The sequence below is a fragment of the Coregonus clupeaformis genome, chromosome 1 (assembly GCF_020615455.1).
Source record: "Coregonus clupeaformis isolate EN_2021a chromosome 1, ASM2061545v1, whole genome shotgun sequence".
NCBI lineage: Eukaryota > Metazoa > Chordata > Actinopteri > Salmoniformes > Salmonidae > Coregonus > Coregonus clupeaformis.
The window spans coordinates 83006782-83021355 of NC_059192.1; the positions used below are offsets into that span (position 1 = coordinate 83006782).

The window sequence follows — 14574 nt, forward strand, 5'->3', positions numbered from 1 at the left end:
GTGGTAAATAGACAGCTATGAAAAATATAGATGAAAACTCTCTTGGTAAATAGTGTGGTCTACAGCTTATCATAAGATACTCTACCTCAGGCGAGCAAAACCTTGAGACTTCCTTAGTATTTGATTTTGTGCACCAGCTGTTGTTTACAAATATACAGAGACCGCCACCCCTCGTCTTACCCGAGTCTGCCGTTCTGTCCTGCCGATGTAGCGTATAGCCTGCTAGCTGAATGTTATCATTGTCGTCGTTCAGCCACGACTCCGTGAAACATAAGATATTACAGTTTTTAATGTCCCGTTGGTAGGATAACCGTAATCTTAAATCGTCCATTTTATTCTCCAAAGCTTGAACGTTGGCTAATAGGATTGATGGGAGAGGCAGTTTACTCGTTCGCCGTCGTATCCTTACAAGGCACCCGGATCTGCGCCCACGATATCTCCGTCTCTTCCTCACGCGAATGACGGGGATCTGGGCCTTGTCGGGAGTCTGTAGAATATCCTTCGCGAACGCCTCGTTGAAGAAAAAGTGTTCGTCCAACGCGAGGTGAGTAATCGCTGTCCTGATATCCAGAAGCTCTCTTTGGTTATAAGAGACGATGGCAGAAACATTATGTACAAAATAAATTACAAATAACGCGGAAAAACACACATAATAGTACAATTGGTTAGAGGGCTGTAAAACGGCAGCCATCTTCTTCCGGCGCCTTACACAGCCTGGAGGTGTGTTGGGTCATTGTCCTGTTGAAAAACAAATGATAGTCCCACTAAGCCCAAACCAGATGGGATCGTGTATTGCTGCAGAATGCTGTGGTAGCCGTGCTGGTTAAGTGTGCCTTGAATTCTAAATAAATCAAAGACAGTGTCACCAGCAAAGCACCCCCACACCATAACACCTCCTCCTCCATGCTTTACGGTGGGAAATACACATGCAGAGATCATCCGTTCACCCACACCGCGTCTCACAAAGACACGGCGGTTGGAACCAAAAATCTCCAATTTGGACTCCAGACCAAAGGACAAATTTCCACCGGTCTAATGTCCATTGCTCGTGTTTCTTGGCCCAAGCAAGTCTCTTCTTCTTATTGGTGTCCTTTAGTAGTGGTTTATTTGCAGCAATTCGACCATGAAGGCCTGATTCACACAGTCTCCTCTGAACAGTTGATGTTGAGATGTGTCTGTTACTTGAACTCTGGGAAGCATTTATTTGGGCTGCAATTTCTGAGGCTGGTAACTCTAATGAACTTTTCCTCTGCAGCAGAGCTAACTCTGGGTCTTCCATTCCTGTGGCGGTCCTCATGAGAGCCAGTTTCATCATAGCGCTTGATGGTATTTGCGACTGCACTTGAAGAAATGTTCAAAGTTCTTCAAATGTTCTGTATTGACTGACCTTCATGTCTTAAAGTAATGATGGAGTGTTGTTTTTCTTTGCTTATTTGAGCTGTTCTTGCCATAATATGGACTTGGTCATTTACCAAATAGGGCTATCTTTTGTATACCCCCCTACCTTGTAACAACACAACTGATTTGCTCAAATGCATTAAGAAGGAAAGAAATACCACAAATTAACTTTTAAGAAGGCACACCTGTTAATTAAAATGCATTCCAGGTGACTACCTCATGAAGCTGGTTGAGAGAATGCCAAGAGTGTGCAAAGCTATAAAATTATAAAATATATTTTGATTTGTTTAACACTTTTTTGGTTACTACATGATTCCATATGTGTTATTTCATAGTTTTGGTGTCTTCACTATTATTCTACAATGTAGAAAATAGTAAAAATAAAGAAAAACCCTTGAATGAGTAGGTGTGTCCAAACTTTTGACCGCTAGTGTAGGTGCTACCATTCATTCTACAGTAACCTTAAACTACAATATTGAATGCTCTAGGCTGATGTATGAAAAGCATCGCTAATATAAAGTCAAACTAGAATGCTTGAAGCAGCTTGCTTCATTTCACTGGACAGATGTATTTTTTATTGTTCAACCTTTGTCATTAATGAAAATAAATGAATGTTTGTTATGTTTGAATGGGCTAAAGTCTCAAGTCTGTCGTTGTAGGTTTTGACCTTGTCAAGTGTGAAGAACCAGGAACTCCGAATTATGGATACAAAATTCAAGATGACGGCCATTTTGCAAACACATTTGTGTTGTACAGTTGTAACCCTGGCTATACTCTCCATGGAAGCAGCACTCTGACATGCCTAAGTGGAGACCGTAGGGTTTGGGACAAACCTTTACCTTCCTGTCTAGGTGAGTGAGTCACTGCCGAAAATAGACAAATCTCATCATCAAGGATACATTTTCTGATTATGGCGAAACACTTTCCATTCCTAAGTAACATTTTGTTTACATTTTAATTACCATGGTAATGGTCATGTTCAAGATGCCCATATTAAAGGATTCATTTTCATCTGGTGCGTTTGAAAATATTATACAATTTTACCAGTCAACATGGAATTTGTTGTGTTGTCTGCATTCTGTTCCACTGTTATTAATATCGTATTGATTCCATTAAATTACCAGCTTTGCCAGTTACGCTCTCTCAGGCTAACTACGAGTCAAACCCTGGGCTAACATGCTGTCATTTATATTATACTTTAATAGTTACGCTAGTTAACAGCTATGAACATTTATCCCCTAATGCTGGCTATATTATTGCCCCTAAAGCTATAGAAACCTTGTGTGTCTCCCTCTTAATTGAAGTATGGACAGTCTGAGCTTTCTGTGCTGGAGAGAACTGATACATTACACTGTCATTCTTCAGCCTCATTCCTTAATTAGCCTAGCTCGGTTCAGACACATTTCCATACAGCTGAAAAGTAGCATGGAAAATAGATGACATTGCCTTAGGCTGCCATTGTATTTTTTATTTCCTTTGAACGAAGCAACATACTAGGGATATCCTCTCCTCTTTTTCTGTGTTGTCAGCGGTCACTAAAATAATACACATGTATGTGGAGAAGCTTGAGAACATATTTGATTCTTTCAAGTGCATGTAATGATGTGATGTATTATATGATGTTTATACATTCAGCTGGTTGATGCCAGAGAGAGAATCCAGCCTAAGGTGCATCAGCTAAGGCTTATTTAGTCGGATTTCTATTGTGATGATATGAGCCGTTTTGGTTTCCTTATCTAGCTGAATGCGGAGGCCACATCGCAGGTGCAATATCTGGACGGATACTCTCCCCGGGTTACCCTGCACCCTACGACAACAACCTCCACTGTACCTGGTCTATCGAAGCGGACACAGGCAAGACCATCAGGTACAGTATCTCACAATAGGGACACACCCCCTTGGAATAGGCAATTAGATACACAATAACCCAATTTTTCTTGACTCCATTTAAATGTGAAATGAAATCAGCTAGTTTATTGTGAGGCGTGTCTAGTATAGCGGAGCAATTGTTCTGCTGCACTTTTGGAAAATAAGCTGTGATTAAATGTGCCATTGCTGATTGCATTTCACCCCACTGCTAGGCCTTCCTTTACATTAGCATTTATTCCTTCAGGTCCATTACTGGCTTCTTAAAAACAAAACAATAACCCCCAAAGATAAACCAATTATGCCCGCTTGAAATGCCATTGAAATCAGATATGCCAATTCAGTTCAAGCAATTTACGGATCAAGGAGGAGGAGAGATACAATTGACATCACTGGCTATTAGACTTTTTAAAGGAAAACTTCTGAAACCCGAACTCTTTAAAGAGTATTTTAAATAAATCCCACGGCACTTGTCTTTTCCTACTAGCACTGACTTTGCTGAGAACTACTTTGTTAAGGGAAAATGTACTTGCTACGATTGTGATATGTTGTTGTCTCACCTTTATGAATGCACTAATTAAAGTCACTCTGGATAGGAGCGTCTGCTAAATGAATAAAAATGTAAAAATCAAAGGAATTCATCCTCTCCCTAGTTATTGCTAAAAATAATTGAAACATTGCTTAAATGGTTTGGTGAGCAAGAACGATCTGATATAGATGTTTCATCGGTCTGAGACATTACTCGAGAACTGGTTCTATAGAATTCCAATGATATTTTCTTATTACAAGTCAGTAGCTACCCTTGGTCAGTTGATTTATGGAGTATTGTTGACTGTATAGGTGTTTGTCACAGATGTAAACCAATGGTAAGACCGGACTTCAGTATGAAAGGTTCTAATTCTTGAAGAGGTGCATAGTGTATAATCAATATGCAAGCAGTAGAATCAGATTTTAAAAAACAGGTAAAAATTCACCTTATGGAACAACGGGGACTGTGAAGAGACACACACAAAGGTACAGACACATGCATACGCATACATTGTAATATTGTTGTATGGTGGTATTATACATTTTGTATTGTACATTTTGTATTGTAGATATAGTGGTGTAATAATGTTATATGATGTACTGTTTTATCTTTTGTTTTATATGTAATGTAAGTGCTTTAATATGTTTGGACCCCAGGAAGAGTAGCTGCTGCCTTAGCAACAGCTAATGGGGATCCCTAATAAATACAAAAATACAAATACAAATATCCCCCTCCCTCTCTCTATTTAGTCTCCACTTCATAGTGTTTGACACGGAAGTGGCTCATGACATTCTGAAGGTGTGGGATGGTCCAACAGAGGGGGGTATCCTCTTGAAGGAATGGAGTGGGTCAGCTCTGCCCGAAGACACCCATAGCACCTTCAACATCCTAACACTCCAGTTTGACAGTGATTACTTCATCAGCAAGTCAGGCTTCTCCATTCAGTTCTCAAGTAAGTAGTACCTGTCACAATGGACCAGAGGAATTCGGATATGACATTCTATTCAGTAGCTTTTCAGACAAAGGCTACAGGATGTTTCTTGACATTTCCCTCTCTCTATCCTACTCTGGGCCATGTATAAATCACTGTTATGACAAATCATTTTGACAAATAAGTATTTCATACAAATGTAAATGAAATTGAGCATTGCATTTGCATATAAATGGCAAATATTTTCTGGAAATATGATTTAAAAGACAATTAGTCTCCACAAATCAGTTTGCTGCCAGTCCAATGATTTCAACACATCAAATTAAGCTTATATCATTATCAGCCTTTGGCTAAAAAACATGAGAGTTGTATGATTTAAAACCGTCCTGTCAAAATGTCAGCATTTGTCTCATGTTTATAAGTGATTCATTTGTGTGATTTCAGCTACTACTGCGACGACCTGTAATGACCCCGGGACACCCCAGAATGGGACGCGTTACGGGGATAGTCGGGAGCCTGGGGACACTATCACCTTCCAGTGTGACCCAGGTTACCAGGTCCAGGGCCTAGACAAGATCACCTGTGTACAGCTCAATAACAGGTTCTATTGGCAGCCAGACCCTCCTACCTGTATAGGTATGTTGCTTTGACCTCCACAGTAATGGAGAAAGAACTTAATTGTTATTTCTGTTCATGGCTTTACCTGTATGTCAACAAAGGGTTTGTATAATAGGTAGATGTTCCCTTTAGGATTATTCTGCTGCAAGAAGGATATTTGGAATCTGTATACTAGGCCTATAGTGTCCCACTGCCTTGTTTCGTTGAAGGATTTGTGGTATCTAAAAATACATGTAAGCAGTGTTTTATGAATGACTTACTGTTGGTGTTGGGCACCTAACCACTCATTTGTGTCGGCTTAATTACTTTATGTTGAATGATTGACATGTTTATTATTAGAATGAATGAATCCTTAAGAATGTAAACCATGTCTCAGTAGAGTGTGAGTCCCCGTGTGAAGAATGATTCATCAGTAACTGAAATGTAATTGGCATTTTCTGCCATTATCAACAAATCCTTTGTCAGACAGTACACTTAGTCACTTCTAGTCATTTGACATGTTTACTACAACACTGATCATTGCTTGATGGAAGGCCATTTATAGGCAGAATCATTAGTAACGGTGGAAGATTACTAAGGTTATAAAAATGTTGCTCTCACAAACCCTCCCAAACAAGCACATGATTGACAGGATTTTGCTTAGCACACACACTTAAATTGACAATAGAACAAGTCTCACACAATGCTAAAAAGAAAAAGCAAAGATGCTAATAACCCTTCTGAATGACAGTTGCAGGAAGGAATTCCATCACTACTGTTTGTCACTGAATGTCTATGGGGGCCTGTTTTGTCACTTCAATCACCGTAAACATTTAATGTGTTGGAGACATGTCGTATTAAAACCTGTGTGTTGCCCTCACTCTCCTTGATGTGCTAGCTACCTGCGGCGGCAACGTGACAGGCCCTGCTGGGGTGATTCTATCACCCAACTATCCACAGCCATACCCACCAGGAAAGGAATGTGACTGGAGAATTAAAGTCAACCCTGACTTTGTTATTGCCCTAATTTTCAAAAGGTATGTTGCTCATGCTACGCTGTGAGCCACCCACGGTAATAAGGACCAAAGTCAAAGAACAGATGGAAAGAGCGTATCCACTCTGTCTTTGTCAGTTTGGCAATTACCGTAAACAAACATCAAACACCTGTGTTTGAGGTGAAATAGTTTGCCTTTGTTCAAATATTATCCAAATCGATGTGTTGTACTGTATTACCCAATATCCCTAGATGATACCTACAAGCTTTTATAAAATGTATGATTTTAGCTCATGTTACTGAATGTAGAATACAAGCTAGCTGTGTTTATTAGTCTGTATGTACCCACAGGAATTACATTGACTCCAATGACAAAAATCAAAAAACAAACTGTTATCAGTTGATCTCAGATTCATCAGAACATTACCAGCTCACCTTCCCTCTAATGACAGTTATAGACAGTACAGACAGCCCCCACATGCCTGATTCAGGGCCAAGCTGAACCGGGCTGGCCTCGCCATAGTTGCTGGAATAGACAATGTGAAAGGAAATATGTGAAAAGGAAATATCCGAGCCAGCAGAGTATGGTTCTGATTGACCCTATAGTGTGAATTAGGCATCAGTCTTTTATAACCCTGGTTCTCTTTTGTATGCTCCCAGTTTCAACATGGAGCCCAGCTATGACTTCCTGCACATCTATGAGGGTGACAACTCCAATGGTCCACTGATCAGCAGCTTGCATGGAAACCAGGCCCCGGAGCGCATCGAGAGCAGTGGCAACAGCCTCTTCCTCGCCTTCAGGAGTGACGCCTCCCTCGGGATGTCTGGTTTTGCCATTGAATTCAAAGGCAAGCGATGCATCATGTTGGTCTCGTAGGAGGTGACCCTAGGTTTCTTTGAAAGTGTATAGCACTGGCCATATAGTAAGGTTGATGTCTCTATAGAAATGTTTTCAATAGATATAGGTTGTTAGGATGAAAGATTTCCAGACACTGGAGAATATATTTTGTAGACTATATTTTTTGATAAAGCCTTATTGCATGTTTTTCTTCCTGTCAGCTAGCTGTCCTTATTTTAGCTGGCCCTTTTGCCTGTTGTTCATAGAGAGCTATTCAGCATCTGAAAAACAGTATGTTATTAAATGCTTTTTTAATTGAATGCATTGATGATAGAACTAGATCGACTGGATAATTTGATTTATTTATTATGGCAAGTCCATGAAGGTCACAAAACACATGAACACAGATGTGTATAGTATTTTGCCCTTTCAACCTCTCGTTCATCTTGGAAGACTTATTAAAACCAATCAATAGCATAATTTGTTGTTTGATTTTGTACAGACGGCCCTGTATTTAGCTGTGCTTTTGTCAATAAGAGCAGTTAGTTACCTTGCATGGGAACTGGGTGAGATCTGTCATCTCCCAAGGCTAAAAACACTTTTTTCTGTAAATGAATCTCATATGTTCTCAGTTTTTCTCCCCATCCATGTACCAGTAACTAAGGTAATTTAAATGTTGAGAATACATTGACGTTTCTGTTTTCATACTTATTACTGTAATATACTTCATATATTTGTTATGATGTTTTCTACTACTGTATTTCTAATGTATTCATCAATCCATTTCAAAATGTAGCTTTAGGTTATGGACATCAGCATGTGGACTTTGGCCTTATATGTTGAGAAGCATTTCCCCTCTCTGGGTATTGAAATTGTGATGCACTATAGCAATTTCAGTGATAGAATCTCCCACCACAGGCCTCCTACTTTCACCGCTCCCAAAAGCACAGGGCAGCAGAAAGAAGTGGGCTGTTAGCTGTCATCTTGTTTGGCAGTGTATACAAGCACCACCTCCAAAGCTTTTTCCAACTGTCCTCTGAGTGTCTGTTGCCAGAAGGACACTGGTTGGCTGCCTCTACAGACCCACATGCTTACCTTGCATTCGCCTCTGTGCTGGTCTTTTCTATTGAGGATACCTTGGAGCAACTCAACCTGCTCTTTTTTACACTCAAACTCCCTGTGTTCTGCCTCCTACATTAAGGTTCACCGCAGAGCCACAGCAGAAGTCTAGGTGATAGGCTAGGAGATAGAAACATCAGTAGCAGCTTCTGGGAATCCCTGGAATGTTCAGTGTTTGAATGCACCCAATAACCCAGGATGCATACCCTACCTGTTCATGATATCTGGGCTTTTCAACTGCTGAGTTTCTTTTGCATTTATGGATAAGTTACAATGCTTTAGCCCAAAGAAAAATGGTTTTACATTTTCCTCCTTGGTGTTGTATTGAGATCAAGTCTCTCTGCTCAAGGTCTGTTGTCCTGCACAGTACTTTATCTTGAGCTTGTGTATGTTTTCTATTCCACAGAGAAACCCAGGGAGGCATGCTTTGACCCTGGAAATATCATGAACGGCAGTCGTGTGGGGATGGACTACAAACTGGGCTCCACAGTGACCTATCAATGTAACTCTGGATATACTGCTGTTGGACAAGCCACAATCACATGCGTTATCGGTTCGGATGGAAAACCTATATGGGACAAGGCCCTACCAACGTGTAAAGGTAAGATATTTTCGGTTTTGGTTTGCTTACAGTTCTAAAAACTGATTTGCAACAGCTTATCAAAGAGAGTATACCTTGTGTTGTTGTTGTTGTTCTCCCTTCAAGTCTAATTGGTTGGTCTTGATACCATCATCACCACTATCAATCAAGGCTAATATCAAGCCAATGTTCACTAGTTTTACCAAATGTTTTTCTTTGCACAAGAGGAGAGTATGGGCTTTTCAAAGACCAAGGCTGAACTTTCTGTCATTAATTGACAGTCGTGAGAGCTTGGGCGGTGACAACTGCCACTCACGCGTCCTTTCACACTCCCTCTCTTTTTCATCCCCCTCTCTCTCCCTCTTTCTCTCTCTGTCCTTTATGTCCCTGCGTCTCTGAGGAGACACAAAAGCCTTGTAGTTGCTGCCACTCACCGTCTCTATGCATCCACCCTGCCACTTCACACACCAAGCCTCTACCTTATAGCAGCATGGCCACTTGAGACATGACTTGGATATGGGAGACACACACCAAAGTGTTATGGTTGACATGATGAACGTGGAATGATGTTGTTTTCAATACAATTGTTAGATGTATGCATAAAGCTCATCGTTTTCAGATATAAGCTATGTTCATGGAAACATACGCAAACTAGCATTAGCTAGCTTCTACTTTTTAAACCTTTTAACCTGTTTTTTTTATTTCTTATTCAAGGAAGTGTCAGATCAAGAGGGGAGTGTGAGACCCATGAGAGAAAATCCACCTGAGCTCCTTCTTTTGAGAGATTTGGTTAAATCTGATTAAATATAATTAAGAAGTAATAATATTTCACAAAAATGTTTATTTTTAATTTACAATCTGTAGAAACAATAAGAATAGAAGGGTTCAGAACTTTTGTGTAACATCACAGTACAGTTGAAAAATATTTATATGGCAAATAGAAATCCAATATGGATGGTGTTAAGAGATAGATGGGAGGTGTTGAATGGAGCTGAATGGAGCTCAAGGATGGTACTAATAACAACTAACAACAACTAATAACAACAAGATAACTAATGTAAAGCATACTGTGTCCATAATATGTTTATAGGTTATAGGTGAGAGCTTTTGTGAAAGAGCACAATTAGAAAGATATGGCATATAGAAGCAAACCGGATGGACATCATGAAAATGATCGGAGAGGTTGAGGGTAGAGGAAGTTCCGGAGTAAAAACAAACAAAATTGAATTATTGTAAAATTGACTGTGTCCATAAAATATATATAGTTACAGTGGGGGTAAAAAGTATTTAGTCAGCCACCAATTGTGCAAGTTCTCCCACTTAAAAAGATGAGAGAGGCCTGTAATTTTCATCATAGGTACACGTCAACTATGACAGACAAATTGAGGGGAAAAAATCCAGAAAATCACATTGTAGGATTTTTTATGAATTTATTTGCAGATTATGGTGGAAAATAAGTATTTGGTCACCTACAAACAAGCAAGATTTCTGGCTCTCACAGACCTGTAACTTCTTCTTTAAGAGGCTCCTCTGTCCTCCACTCGTTACCTGTATTAATGGCACCTGTTTGAACTTGTTATCAGTATAAAAGACACCTGTCCACAACCTCAAACAGTCACACTCCAAACTCCACTATGGCCAAGACCAAAGAGCTGTCAAAGGACACCAGAAACAAAATTGTAGACCTGCACCAGGCTGGGAAGACTGAATCTGCAATAGGTAAGCAGCTTGGTTTGAAGAAATCAACTGTGGGAGCAATTATTAGGAAATGGAAGACATACAAGACCACTGATAATCTCCCTCGATCTGGGGCTCCACGCAAGATCTCACCCCGTGTGGTCAAAATAATCACAAGAACGGTGAGCAAAAATCCCAGAACCACACGGGGGGACCTAGTGAATGACCTGCAGAGAGCTGGGACCAAAGTAACAAAGCCTACCATCAGTAACACACTACGCCGCCAGGGACTGAAATCCTTCAGTGCCAGACGTGTCCCCCTGCTTAAGCCAGTACATGTCCAGGCCCGTCTGAAGTTTGCTAGAGTGCATTTGGATGATCCAGAAGAGGATTGGGAGAATGTCATATGGTCAGATGAAACCAAAATAGAACTTTTTGGTAAAAACTCAACTCGTCGTGTTTGGAGGACAAAGAATGCTGAGTTGCATCCAAAGAACACCATACCTACTGTGAAGCATGGGGGTGGAAACATCATGCTTTGGGGCTGTTTTTCTGCAAAGGGACCAGGACGACTGATCCGTGTAAAGGAAAGAATGAATGGGGCCATGTATCGTGAGATTTTGAGTGAAAACCTCCTTCCATCAGCAAGGGCATTGAAGATGAAACGTGGCTGGGTCTTTCAGCATGACAATGATCCCAAACACACCGCCCGGGCAACGAAGGAGTGGCTTCGTAAGAAGCATTTCAAGGTCCTGGAGTGGCCCAGCCAGTATCCAGATCTCAACCCCATAGAAAATCTTTGGAGGGAGTTGAAAGTCCGTGTTGCCCAGCGACAGCCCCAAAACATCACTGCTCTAGAGAAGATCTGCATGGAGGAATGGGCCAAAATACCAGCAACAGTGTGTGAAAACCTTGTGAAGACTTACAGAAAACATTTGACCTGTGTCATTGCCAACAAAGGGTATATAACAAAAGTATTGAGAAACTTTTGTTATTGACCAAATACTTATTTTCCACCATAATTTGCAAATAAATGCATAAAAAATCCTACAATGTGATTTTCTGGATTTCTTTTCCACATTTTGTCTGTCATAGTTGACGTGTACCTATGATGAAAATTACAGGCCTCTCTCATCTTTTTAAGTGGGAGAACTTGCACAATTGGTGGCTGACTAAATACTTTTTTCCCCCACTGTATGTATAAGCTGGAAGGCTTAAGCGTTGTTGTTCACTAGTTTACTCCAATTTGGGAAGGGGTGGTGGGGTTGGATAGTAATAAAGGAAAATATATTTTAAAAAAGGATATGTATATATATGTATGTATGTATTTATATGTATGTGTATGTACAGTGGGGAAAAAAAGTATTTAGTCAGCCACCAATTGTGCATGTTCTCCCACTTAAAAAGATGAGAGAGGCCTGTAATTTTCATCATAGGTACACGTCAACTATGACAGACAAAATGAGAAAAAAAAATCCAGAAAATCACATTGTAGGATTTTTTATGAATTTATTTGCAAATTATGGTGGAAAATAAGTATTTGGTCAATAACAAAAGTTGCTCAATACTTTGTTATATACCCTTTGTTGGCAATGACACAGGTCAAACGTTTTCACACACTGTTGCTGGTATTTTGGCCCATTCCTCCAATGCAGATCTCCTCTAGAGCAGTGATGTTTTGGGGCTGTCGCTGGGCAACACGGACTTTCAACTCCCTCCAAATATTTTCTATGGGGTTGAGATCTGGAGAATGGCTAGGCCACTCCAGGACCTTGAAATGCTTCTTATGAAGCCACTCCTTCGTTGCCCGGGCGGTGTGTTTGGGATCATTGTCATGCTGAAAGACCCAGCCACGTTTCATCTTCAATGCCCTTGCTGATGGAAGGAGGTTTTCACTCAAAATCTCACGATACATGGCCCCATTCATTCTTTCCTTTACACGGATCAGTCGTCCTGGTCCCTTTGCAGAAAAACAGCCCCAAAGCATGATGTTTCCACCCCCATGCTTCACAGTAGGTATGGTGTTCTTTGGATGCAACTCAGCATTCTTTGTCCTCCAAACACGACGAGTTGAGTTTTTACCAAAAAGTTCTATTTTGGTTTCATCTGACCATATGACATTCTCCCAATCCTCTTCTGGATCATCCAAATGCACTCTAGCAAACTTCAGACGGGCCTGGACATGTACTGGCTTAAGCAGGGGGACACGTCTGGCACTGCAGGATTTGAGTCCCTGGCGGCGTAGTGTGTTACTGATGGTAGGCTTTGTTACTTTGGTCCCAGCTCTCTGCAGGTCATTCACTAGGTCCCCCCGTGTGGTTCTGGGATTTTTGCTCACCGTTCTTGTGATCATTTTGACCCCACGGGGTGAGATCTTGCGTGGAGCCCCAGATCGAGGGGAGATTATCAGTGGTCTTGTATGTCTTCCATTTCCTAATAATTGCTCCCACAGTTGATTTCTTCAAACCAAGCTGCTTACCTATTGCAGATTCAGTCTTCCCAGCCTGGTGCAGGTCTACAATTTTGTTTCTGGTGTCCTTTGACAGCTCTTTGGTCTTGGCCATAGTGGAGTTTGGAGTGTGACTGTTTGAGGTTGTGGACAGGTGTCTTTTATACTGATAACAAGTTCAAACAGGTGCCATTAATACAGGTAACGAGTGGAGGACAGAGGAGCCTCTTAAAGAAGTAGTTACAGGTCTGTGAGAGCCAGAAATCTTGCTTGTTTCTAGGTGACCAAATACTTATTTTCCACCATAATTTGCAAATAAATTCATTAAAAATCCTACAATGTGATTTTCAGGATTTTTTTTTCTCAATTTGTCTGTCATAGTTGACGTGTACCTATGATGAAAATTACAGGCCTCTCTCATCTTTTTAAATGGGAGAACTTGCACAATTGGTGGCTGACTAAATACTTTTTTTCCCCACTGTATGTATATGTATATATTTGCATATGGGGGATTGGAAGTGATGCAGACAATTACATAGATGGAAGTTACAATCTATCTGCAATATTAAAGCTGATCTACCCCCTAAAAGAAAAGAAAAAAAAAGTTACTCTGGTGTTCACATAAACAATAGAGGGTGTTTTGTGTACCAAGACACAGCTGAAGCAAAGCAAACAGCATACTGGGTTGAACACTGAAGAAACTCCAAAGTTAGTTTCGAAGGATATATTTAGTTTACAACAACAACAGGAGACTGGAGAACAAACCAGTACTAAAAATGAAGCAATGGATCTATAATGGTTTTACATTGATAACACTCCTGACCCCTGTTTGTAAGTCAGTCTAAGGGGATTTTAGCTTTTAAAAACCATGTGTTGATTAGTTGACCCTTTTTGATTGAGCCAAAATGCCTTGCCCCTTGAGAGAGAGAGCTCTCAATCCTTCACTCCCAGATCATTTATTTGCGTACACTGATGGTACATTTGGCCCTTTGCCTTTTCCATCTTCATTCTTCCTTTATTATTGTATTTTATTTTGGTTTGGTGACGAGCTAGAGCATTCATACCATGAGCTGGATTCACTTGTTAAACATTGTGCATTATGGATGTGACTTAAATATTCAATATCTCATTCTTAATGGAATTATTAAATTACATTGCGTTATTAGAGTTTTGGCTTGGTCATTGTCACACCCTGACGTATGGAACTCTTGTTTGTGGAGTCAGGGTGTGTGAATCATCTATGTTTTCTATGGTTAGGATCTAGAGTTGTGTTTCTATGTTTGGCCGGGTGTGATTCCCAATCAGAGACAGCTGTCGCTCGTTGTCTCTGATTGGGGATCATAGTTAGGTAGCCCAGTTGCCTACTATGGTTGTGGGTTCTTGTTCCGTGTATAGGCTTGTATGTGTTTAGCCTGAGGACTTCACGTTACGTTGTTTCTTGTTTTGTTTATGTCTAGTTGATTTAATAAACATGTTCGCATACCACGCTGCACCTTGGTCTGACCCGTCTCTCAACGAACGTGACAGTCATGGACATAGCGGCACAGTTTGGTTGAACTTGTGGTACAGCTAAGGACCTCAGGATCACTGTCTGCT

General features: G+C 40.6%; 1 protein-coding gene across 1 annotated transcript in view; it reads left to right on the forward strand.

Annotated features, from left to right (window-relative positions):
- The window catches only part of LOC121575262 (CUB and sushi domain-containing protein 1-like), a 190404-nt gene that overhangs the window by 54805 nt on the left and 121025 nt on the right, over positions 1–14574 (forward strand). The window contains exons 17-23 of the mRNA XM_041888234.2: positions 2058–2249; positions 3139–3265; positions 4543–4745; positions 5169–5360; positions 6220–6358; positions 6976–7163; positions 8679–8873. Of these exons, the coding sequence (XP_041744168.2) occupies positions 2058–2249; positions 3139–3265; positions 4543–4745; positions 5169–5360; positions 6220–6358; positions 6976–7163; positions 8679–8873 (1236 nt within the window). The remainder of the gene's footprint in view (positions 1–2057; positions 2250–3138; positions 3266–4542; positions 4746–5168; positions 5361–6219; positions 6359–6975; positions 7164–8678; positions 8874–14574) is intronic.